This window comes from Pseudorasbora parva, chromosome 23 (genome assembly GCF_024679245.1).
Source record: "Pseudorasbora parva isolate DD20220531a chromosome 23, ASM2467924v1, whole genome shotgun sequence".
In the NCBI taxonomy this organism is placed as follows: domain Eukaryota; kingdom Metazoa; phylum Chordata; class Actinopteri; order Cypriniformes; family Gobionidae; genus Pseudorasbora; species Pseudorasbora parva.
Window position 1 is genome coordinate 2289102 of NC_090194.1, and position 11713 is coordinate 2300814.

At 39.0% G+C, this 11713-nt stretch overlaps 1 protein-coding gene across 1 annotated transcript in view; it reads right to left on the reverse strand.

Moving 5' to 3' along the window:
• ppm1e (protein phosphatase, Mg2+/Mn2+ dependent, 1E) overlaps positions 1 to 11713 on the reverse strand; it is a 78446-nt gene that overhangs the window by 17652 nt on the left and 49081 nt on the right. The window contains exon 2 of the mRNA XM_067433597.1: positions 5074 to 5195. Coding sequence (XP_067289698.1) covers positions 5074 to 5195 — 122 coding nt within the window. The remainder of the gene's footprint in view (positions 1 to 5073; positions 5196 to 11713) is intronic.

The following is an 11713-nucleotide window of genomic DNA, read 5'->3' on the forward strand; positions in this document are numbered from 1 at the left end:
TTTTAGTCTTCTGGTCACTATTTTCATGCATTGTATGGAAAAGTGCTAGGCTAGAAATCTAGACGCACCCTAGCGGCAGCAAATTTGATCTGCCCGCAAGTGTCGTCTAGGAACTCTAAATACCCTTCTGAGCTGTATTCCTCTCAATCTGGACGGGCCAATCACATCGTGTATAGAGTCGGTGGGCGGGGCCATAATGACGACGCCGAGTTGCGTTTAGGTGCTTCTAGAAAACACAGAAACTGGCGAACGGCGGTCTTTCAAATCAGCTTTGACTGCGATTCTGGAAGACTTGTAGTTAAGCTTTTCTCTGAGAAAAGAACAAAGAACGGCACTGAAGTCATTCTTAAAAAGGGAAGATGTGTTTAGCCGACCGAATACGGCGAATGTTTAATCTGTCAACGAGCTCAGCTTCACCTTCGTTGCTCTGGTTGGTTGTAGCGCTATCCTATCGCGTGCAGAGGGAGTTTGAAAGACGACCGTTTATCCGCCCCTCAGATTGAGCTGCCAATGGTGAGTTTCCAGATCAAACATCTTGATGTGGCTCTGGCTTGTCAGGCTAGAAAAGTGCAGCATGGACATTCTTTAAAACATCTTGTTTATGGTTTTGAAGAACGAACGCAAGTCAAGGGTGAGTAAATTATGTATTAAAAAATAAATTATGTGTATAAAGCCTTAAAAGTATTATTGGCAATCAAATTTTTTGTTTTTAAAGCTCCTGAAATTTTGCATTCCAAAACGTATGGCAAACTCCCAGATTTGCCTAAGGAGTGTCTGTTTTTTTATGACTCAATTTGTGGCATATTTTTCAAAGGCAGTATTTCCCCTTCCCTTTGTGTCAGTCCGTCCGCCTCAATGCTGCTCTAGACAGATGTATTTTATCATTGTGTGGACGAAGCGGCCTTCTAGATTGTTTGATGGTTGTAAAAGTAGACATTACATGCTCTTCCCTCTTCCCTCATCCTTTTAGATGCTCTCTCGCTCTCTCTCTCTCCATCTCTCACTGTCCGCCTTGTCTCCGTGGGCACAGAGTCTAAATTTAATCTGCCATCTCAGGCTGCGCTGGTGAACAGTATGTACTGCCTTTGCCCTGAGCAGACGCCTGTCTGCCGCACAGTGTCTTGATGTCAGTCGTTTCCACTGAACTGGAATGGGTCATGTAGGCCTGTTTAACGGGCCATACCTCCTGTGAAACCATTGATTAAAGGGTTAGTTCACCCAAAAATGAAAATTCTTTCAATAGTTATTACTTACCCTAATGTCGTTGGACAGCCGTCAGACCTCCGTTCATCTTCAGACACAGATGAAGATATTAGTGTTGAAATCCGATGGCTCAGAAAGGCCTTCATTGACACCAATGTCATTTCCTCTCTCAAGACCCATAAAGGCACTAAAGACGTCGTTACAAAGCCCATCTCACTACAGCGGCTCTACAATCATTTTATGAAGCGACGGGAATAGTTTTTGTGTGCAAAAAAAACTAAATAATGACATATAGTGATAGGCCGATTTCAAAACAAAGATTTAAACCATTATGAATCAGTGAATTGATTCATGATTCATAATGGTTTAAATCTTTGTTTTTAAATCGGCCATCAATATACAACTTTTTTTTTTTTTTTTTGCGCACAAAAACTTCTCGTGTCTTCATAAAATGGTTGTAGAGCCGCTGTAGTGAGATGGGCTTTGTAACGACGTCTTTAGTGCCTTTATGGGTCTTGAGAGAGGAAATGACATTGGTGTCAATGAAGGCCTTTCTGAGCCATCGGATTTCAACACTAATATCTTCATCTGTGTGTGAAGATGAACGGAGGTCTGACGGCTGTCCAACGACATTAGGGTAAGTAATAACTTGGACGGGTGTCCAGTGACATAAGGGAGGAATTAATGACAGAATTTACATTTTTGGGTGAACTAACCCTGTTAATGTCCCGGCTGAGGAAACCCAGACTTGGCTCAAGTGGACTGACGTACTTTTGAACAGTGCTTAAACTCAATGCAGACTGCGGTCCATCTGGCCTTATAAATCTATCGTCCACTCAGCAAAGTGTCTGGGATTAGTGTGCTATGTGAATGTCTGTGCTAACTCTTGACGGCGACAGTTGGATGTGAACCACAGAGAATTATCTCAGCCATTATGACTTGTCGGAATGATTGTATTTATGAGATTTACGCAGTGTACATATACGCCACCGCAATGTTGTAATTACCAGTGGGAAAACTCTGAATTTTCTTCCAGAGTTGAAGCATGTCTATTAAAGAATTATGACGGAAACAAATTGCTGTCGGTCAGAATTAAAGATGAGTCACTAGCAGTAAAAAACAGATTTGTATTCTGGTTTGGTTGAGCGGCCAGACATAAATCTCTCATAATTCTCACAAAAACTTTAAAATGCATTAATACTTTTTTGTAAATTTACATAAAAAAATCAATAACTAGATTATTTCAGCATGAGAATGTTAATATAAAAATAGTTAATTTATTTAGACAAAGTATAGAATTTGAATATATGCATTTAATTTATTTAATTTATATATACCATATATTATAATGATAATTTTTTCATGTTATGGTTGATGTTAGAATTCTGCAGTATACTGACTACATAAATGAAAAATGTAATGCTAAAAATTAAATCAATTGTTTACAATGCTAGAGGTGAATATATCCATAATATATAAACATTATAATGTACAGTAAGCAAAAAGTATATAATTTTGATATTTGCCTAAAATCTAAAATTTATTTGAAATTATTAGTGTTTTTAGAAATAAATGTCATCTAAATGTACAATTATATGCAATATCGACCGATACATACTAAATTAGTGCTGTCAATCGATTAAAAATATTAATTAATTTATTTATTTTTAATATATTTTTATATTGTAATAATTTCAGTCACTCTCCAACTTAAAGACAGTATATTTGAAATATTTGTTGTAATGGCATGTTTTTATGAATGAAGGCCACTATCACTGACACTAATAGTGACACTGATGTCTCTATGAAACATTAATGAGAGACATTCAGTATTACAGGATCATGGAAACATATAAATTTCAGCATTTATTATACATTAAAAAAAACTTAGTTTAAGTGTACTTAAAACAATCTTCACATAAAACCATTTTAATAAATGTCATATTTACCTGTGGCCTTTATATATAATCAATATACAGAAATTTAATAAAGTTATCAAACACCTTTCTTAACTGCATAAATGATAAATTATTAAATCTGCAATTTCTCTGTTGCCTTTTTTCTTTAATGAGAGAATCTCAGTGACTGGTTTATTAGGCTGCTGTCACTTTAAGATCTGCCGCTGCCGAACATGACGCAGATCTGACGTTGTCACGCGCATCTCATTTCATCACAACTCTTTAAGTTTATTTAAACTTAAATAAACTTTCGCCTTAAAATAAACTTAAACTTTCGCCTTGTGTTTGTCATTGTCAGGATATTCACAGTCAGCACGTTCTCTTCTTGTTGCGCTTAAATGGTTTAAAAGCATGTGCATGAATAAGAGAGTGTTATTACAATGTAAAGCTAGCTAAAGAATGATCGGAAAAACGGACACTGCGTTAATTACATTAAATATTGAAACACGTTAAACTGAAAAAATGTATTGCATGCGTTAATGCTCAAATTTTGATAGCACTATTATAAATGTAACAAATATCAAATATAGGCTAAAAACAGATATGGTACTGATATAGTTTTGTGCATCCCAAACATTTGCATGCCAGGCAATATCTGTTGTAGCCTGGATGCCAGCCGAACTTAGCCCCGCCCACAACATTTGAGCTCGGGCAGTTCGGTCTGGACTCGATCCATAGAGGAGTAATTATCCCCGAACAGAAACTGACCAATGAGATCATCAGGGCGGGCTTTAGCCGATGATGGACAGATGATCAACAGAAACTGACCAATGAGATCATCAGGACGGGCTTTAGCCGATGATGGACAGATGATCAACAGAAACTGACCAATGAGATCATCAGGGCGGGCTTTAGCCGATGATGGACAGATGATCAACAGTAACGTAATCATCACGTCATCAAAGGGGCTTGGGTTATATTTGTTCGAATCCTAAACGAAGAGCTTGTTTGTATCTGCATCACCTTCACTATTTCTCTCAGAAATGATGATCATGTTGGGTAAGTACTCTGTGTATCATTAAATTATTTTATTTTTTTACAAAACCGGCAAAGATCGTTTATTCCAGTGCAGACAGGGTTGCCAAGTTTTTACAGCAAAACCCGCCAACTACTAGCCCAAAACAATAGCTTCTCTGGGGGTTCTCGGGGAAAAAAATGGTGTTTGGGGGTAAAATGTGTGTTATTTTGGCAAGGGTGCTGCTAAAATTCGCAATCATGGGTCTATATATCACATAATAGTCGCTTCGACCCGCCAACATAGAAAAAATGCAGATTTGGCAACACAGTGCAGTTGAGCTCTGTTGACATTTGACAACTAACGTTATGCGACGCTTCATTGCTCTGATTGGTTGTTGGTCTGTCCAATCGAGGTCTTTTTATGGTTCGGTTGAAACACGCCCCATAATTACAGCCCAATGAGCATCAGACTCATATTCTGACTAGAACTGAGTATGACCACGTCAGGCTATATCTGTTGTGACATACTAAGTCTGGGTCTTGATGGTGAGAGCGAAATGAAGCGGGAAATTAATCAGATCAAACATGATATCATAACAAAAAAGATTTAAATCAAAGCTCTCCTTTCTACACCAGCCAAAACTGTGGCATGTTAGCAGCCATTCCCTTCTCAAATTCCTTTGCCATTTCCATTTCGAATATAGAAAGATAAGAAAGCAATTCAGGCCACCGTTAAGTTAGCAAGTGACCTAAATTTGCAGTTGAATAGGAGGCTTAAAATTGTGCAGAACGGCCTACATTTGGATCAAATATTACGTGATCTCTACTCGATAGCAAGATGGGTCACAAAACTACAATGAATCAACGCTTTGCCTCGTTTAAAAATAAGACTTCACAGTCCAAGTTATCCTCCGTTCAGTTTGTTTACGTGATGCAGTTTTTATGGGTCACTCACGAGGCAGCGTGTCTGTTCCGTCCTCCACACTCTTGTTGATATAATACACCGAGAGATCGTTTTGCAGGACACTGTCTGCCGTACCACGGGCCAGAGCCGCAGCCAAGGAGAAAGGGCAGTTACTGTAAAAGAGAGATGAGGAGAGAAAGAGAGAGAGAGCTTTAACACATCTGCTGAGTAGATCTCGGAAACATTATGCAAAGGAGCGCTGTCAGGATTTGATTACATTTTTCTTTCATTTTTCCTTTTCTCAGCATCAGAGCGAGCGCTCGTTTAACCGTGAGATGATGAGTAGGAGGCAAAAGCAATATGCACAGGTCAAAACAGAGAAAACGGCCAAAGATATCCAGCTGAATGAGTTTTTATGATCGTTGTGTTGTGCATAAAAAAAAAAAAACTCTTTGCAAGCTCACTTTCTCCTGTATGGGTGAACTACTCCTTTATTCATTTTCCTTGAGCTTTTGACACATAAGAGGTCCTCATCATACTATAAGAACTGAAACTGTCCTTGTTAGTCCAAGAACAGCTTTTATTGAACCCAAGCCCAGAGATCGACTGGTTGTGAATGAGCCTATAATAGATGGTGAAAGACCGCCTCTGCAGAAGAAGTGTTAGTGAGATGACGAGGAGAGAAGAGCACTCGCACCAAAACTCCCGTAATCTGAATATAATGCCTTAGATCTGAATATAATGCCTTAGATCTGAATATAATGCCATAGATCTGAATATAATGCCGTAGATCTGAATATAATGCCTTAGATCTGAATATAATGCCGTAGATCTGAATATAATGCCGTAGATCTGAATATAATGCCGTAGATCTGAATATAATGCCATAGATCTGAATATAATGCCAAAGATCTGAATATAATGTCGTAGATCTGAATATAATGCCATAGATCTGAATATAATGCCATAGATCTGAATATAATGCCGTAGATCTGAATATAATGCCGTAGATCTGAATATAATGCCATAGATCTGAATATAATGCCAAAGATCTGAATATAATGTCGTAGATCTGAATATAATGCCATAGATCTGAATATGATGCCATAGAACTGAATATAATGCCGTAGATCTGAATATAATGCCATAGATCTGAATATAATGCCATAGATCTGAATATGATGCCATAGATCTGAATATAATGCCGTAGATCTGAATATAATGCCGTAGATCTGAATATAATGCCATAGATCTGAATATAATGCCGTAGATCTGAATATAATGCCGTAGATCTGAATATAATGCCGTAGATCTGAATATAATGCCATAGATCTGAATATAATGCCAAAGATCTGAATATAATGCCGTAGATCTGAATATAATGCCTTAGATCTAAATATACACTGAAGTCTCACAGCAGCCAATCACATCAGTGGGCGTTTACACTGAAGTCTCACAGCAGCCAATCACAGCAGTGGGCGTTTACACTGAAGTCTCACAGCAGCCAATCACAGCAGTGGGCGTTTACACTGAAGTCTCACAGCAGCCAATCACAGCAGTGGGCGTTTACACTGAAGTCTCACAGCAGACACACCCCTCAAATCAGAGGCTAAAATCAGGGTAGGAAGTATGCTTTTTATTTGTACATTATGACAATTTAATATGTAAATATCATACTTTGCACCCCATGAAATAAGTGCACCCCATGAAACATTATAAATGAACACAGTTCATGACCCCTTTAAAAAAGCTTATGGTGGGTAACAAGGGTAAAAAGCTGAACTGTAAGTGTTAAAGCCTGGCTTTTTAACTACTGATGTGAATATCCTTTTAGGGCTTGTCGTTCTGATGGATTGAGAGAGGGAGGAGAGGCACTCTAAAACTAGCATGACCCAAATCCACTTCAGCACTCGAGAGCCGAGACCCTGCCGGATCACTGAAAATAAATACAACTGCACATTATGAAATCAAGAGCTGACACTTAAAGACAAGCCCGTCATCCCCATAAGAGGATTTCATAAGAGATGATGGTGGAACTCTCATCCAAACAGAGCAGGGATCTCCCCATGAAATGACTGACGATCCTTTTTAAGATAAGGACAAGAAAACCTATATTATATGACATATTGACATTTTTACATGATTGATGCTACACATTTTTGAGGGGTATATTACAACAATATTACCATCTAAATAATAATTTGTTGGTCCCCCTTTTGCTGACCCGTTGAGTCATGGACTCCACTAGACCCCTGAAGGTGTGCTGTGGTTTCTGGCACCAAGATGTTAGCAGCAGATCCTTTAAGTCCTGTAAGTAGTGAGGTGGGGCCTCCATGGATCAGACTTCAGCACATCCCACAGATGCTCGATTGGATTGAGATCTGGGGAATCTGGAGGCCGAGTCAACGCCTCAAACTGGTTGTTGTGCTTCTCAAACCATTCCTGAAGCATTTGTGCTTTGTGTCAGGAGCATTATCCTGCTGGAAGAGCCACAGCCACCAGAATACCGTTTCCATCAAAGGCTGAACATGGTCTCAGCAATGCTTAGGTAGGTGGAGCGTGTCAAAGTAACATCCACATGGATGGAGGACCCAAGGTTTCCCAGCAGAACATTGGCCAAAGCATCACACTGCCTCCGCCGGCTCGCCTTCTTCCCATAGAGCATCCTGGGGCCATGTGTTCCTCAGGTAAGCCACGCACACACACCCGGCCATCCACGTGATGTAAAAGAACACGTGATTCCTCAGACCAGGCCACCTTCTTCCATTGCTCCGTGGTCCAGTTCTGATGCCCACGTGCCACTGTTGGTGCTTTCGGCGGGGTCAGGTGTCAGAGGCCACCCTGACTGGTCAGCGGCTATGTTTGATCGGACCACACGGGCCAGCTTTCGCTCCCCACGTGCATCAATGAGCCTTGGCCGCCCATGACCCTGTGGCCGGTTCTCCACTGTTCCTTCCTTGGAGCACTTTTGATAGATACTGACCACTGCAGACCGGGAACAGCCCACAAGAGCTGCAGTTTTGGAGATGCTCTGACCCAGTCGTCTAGCCGTCACAATCTGGCCCTTGTCAAACTCGCTCAAATCCTCACGCTTGCCCATTTCTCCTGCTTCTAACACATCAACTTTGAGGACAAAATGTTCACTTGCTGCCTAATATATCCCACCCACTAACAGGAGATGAAGAGATCATCAGTGTTATTCACTTCACCGGTAACTTCAATGTTATGCCTCATCTGTGTTTAGATAGAAACACACAACCATACATAAGTTTGAGATTGGTACGGTTTTTTTATGCTTTTTGAAATAAGTCTCATCATGGCTGCATTTATTTGATCAAAAATACAGTAAAACAGCAATTGTAACTTGTTTCACTGGGTTCTGTTCCTGTTTTACCATTGTTGTAAACTTCCCTGGTTGTTAATCCTGTGTTTTTGTTCAGTTCTATTGTTAATGTTAATGTGGTTGCGTTACGTTATTCTCTTCTGTTTTGGATTTATTAAAGTTTCTCCACTCACTCTTCATGTGCTTTATTACACCCATATGTGACAGTAATATTGTGAAATATTATTAACATTTAAAATATCTGTTTTCTATTTTAATATATTTTACAATGTAGTTAATTCCTGTGATGCCTGTCCATTCAATAATAAAAAAATGGAAAAATAAATGCAGTTTCTAACTGTGGAAATCTCAGTTCACCTCAGTGAATAAATATGCCACAGAATTTTCTTAACGTGTGTGCTTGACAGTATCGATGTGCCATTCCCGTCCACCCTGTGTGTGTGTGTGTGTGTGTGTGTGTGTGTGTGTGTGTGTGTGTGTGTGTGTGTGTGTGTGTGTGTGTGTGTGTGTGAGGGGCTTCGCGTTTGCCAACATTCTGTTGAATTAATAGCTTCAGCTGTGGCCTGATGGGAGAGGATAAAAGAGCCATCCAATAATGTGATGTCCTAATCCTGAAAACATTTATTATGGCATGCTCAATTTATCAACGATGGTCCATGATAGTAATGAATTAAAGTGGTCATTGACTGCATTGTTTTATAATGTTTCATGGTGTGCACTGGTGTGCATTATGAATGAAAAATTCATAATTTAGAAATAAAAGGCATTTTTTCTACCCCAATTTTAGCCTCTGATTTGAACGCTCTGTTTGAATGGCCGTGGCTGCTGTGAGCTTAATATTCAGATCTATGGCATTATATTCAGATCTACGGCATTATATTCAGATCTACGGCATTATATTCAGATCTACGGCGTTATATTCAGATCTACGGCGTTATATTCAGATCTACGGCGTTATATTCAGATCTACGGCGTTATATTCAGATCTACGGCGTTATATTCAGATCTACGGCGTTATATTCAGATCTACGGCGTTATATTCAGATCTACGGCGTTATATTCAGATCTACGGCGTTATATTCAGATCTACGGCGTTATATTCAGATCTACGGCGTTATATTCAGATCTACGGCGTTATATTCAGATCTACGGCGTTATATTCAGATCTACGACGTTATATTCAGATCTACGGCATTATATTCAGATCTACGGCATTATATTCAGATCTATGGCATTATATTCAGATCTATGGCATTATATTCAGATCTACGGCATTATATTCAGATCTACGGCATTATATTCAGATCTACGGCATTATATTCAGATCTATGGCATTATATTCAGATCTACGGCATTATATTCAGATCTACGGCGTTATATTCAGATCTACGGCGTTATATTCAGATCTACGGCATTATATTCAGATCTACGGCATTATATTCAGATCTACGGCATTATATTCAGATCTACGGCATTATATTCAGATCTACGGCATTATATTCAGATCTACGGCATTATATTCAGATCTACGGCATTATATTCAGATCTACGGCATTATATTCAGATCTACGGCATTATATTCAGATCTACGGCATTATATTCAGATCTACGACATTATATTCAGATCTACGGCATTATATTCAGATCTACGGCGTTATATTCAGATCTACGGCGTTATATTCAGATCTACGGCATCATATTCAGATCTACGGCATTATATTCAGATCTACGGCATTATATTCAGATCTACTGCATTATATTCAGATCTACGGCATTATATTCAGATCTACGGCGTTATATTCAGATCTACGGCGTTATATTCAGATCTACGGCATTATATTCAGATCTACGGCGTTATATTCAGATCTATGGCATTATATTCAGATCTATGGCATTATATTCTATCTATGGCGTTATATTCAGATCTATGGCGTTATATTCAGATCTACGGCGTTATATTCAGATCTACGGCGTTATATTCAGATCTACGACGTTATATTCAGATCTACGGCGTTATATTCAGATCTACGGCATTATATTCAGATCTACGGCGTTATATTCAGATCTACGGCGTTATATTCAGATCTACGACGTTATATTCAGATCTACGGCGTTATATTCAGATCTACGGCGTTATATTCAGATCTACGGCGTTATATTCAGATCTACGGCGTTATATTCAGATCTACGGCGTTATATTCAGATCTACGGCGTTATATTCAGATCTACGGCGTTATATTCAGATCTACGGCGTTATATTCAGATCTACGGCGTTATATTCAGATCTACGACGTTATATTCAGATCTACGGCATTATATTCAGATCTATGGCATTATATTCAGATCTATGGCATTATATTCAGATCTACGACGTTATATTCAGATCTACGGCATTATATTCAGATCTACGGCATTATATTCAGATCTATGGCATTATATTCAGATCTATGGCATTATATTCAGATCTATGGCATTATATTCAGATCTATGGCATTATATTCAGATCTATGGCATTATATTCAGATCTATGGCATTATATTCAGAACTATGGCATTATATTCAGATCTACGGCATTATATTCAGATCTACGACATTATATTCAGATCTACGACATTATATTCAGATCTTTGGCATTATATTCAGATCTACGGCATTATATTCAGATCTATGGCATTATATTCAGATCTATGGCATTATATTCAGATCTACGGCATTATATTCAGATCTATGGCATTATATTCAGATCTACGGCATTATATTCAGATCTACGACATTATATATAAGTTGTGATGATGAAGTGGGCGTTGAAGTATCTATTATTGGCTCATTCCACAATGAGTCGTTCTCTGGGCTTCTACATGTTATCATCTATACCATTAAAATACTTACATTTTCTTGGTTATATCCACAAATATAAATATAAAGTATGAGCAACCCAAAACATGTCTTATATCAGTCACAGTTCACAATCAACGTGTTACCACAAACAAGTATTACAAACATATAAACAAAACGAATATCTTTATAACGAATTAAAATGCCTCCGCTCTGGTGGCCATAGAAACCTGAGGATGAACAGCAATGACAGCTGATGTGCCTGCGTAACCACGGCAACACTGACAGCAGCATCATGCTGCGCCATGGCGACGGGTTGCTGTGGTGAGTGATGTTGTAGTGAGGAAAAAAGCCCTCAGGCCAGAACACACGTTAGATATTAGAAATCAGAGCAATCTCTGCTTCACACACACACACACAGCACAAGAGGCTGGAATACCAGCCCCGCAGACAGAAGGGCGGAAAGTGGAGCGTTCTCAAGGACGACTCAATAACGGTCTGCTCTAAATGAAA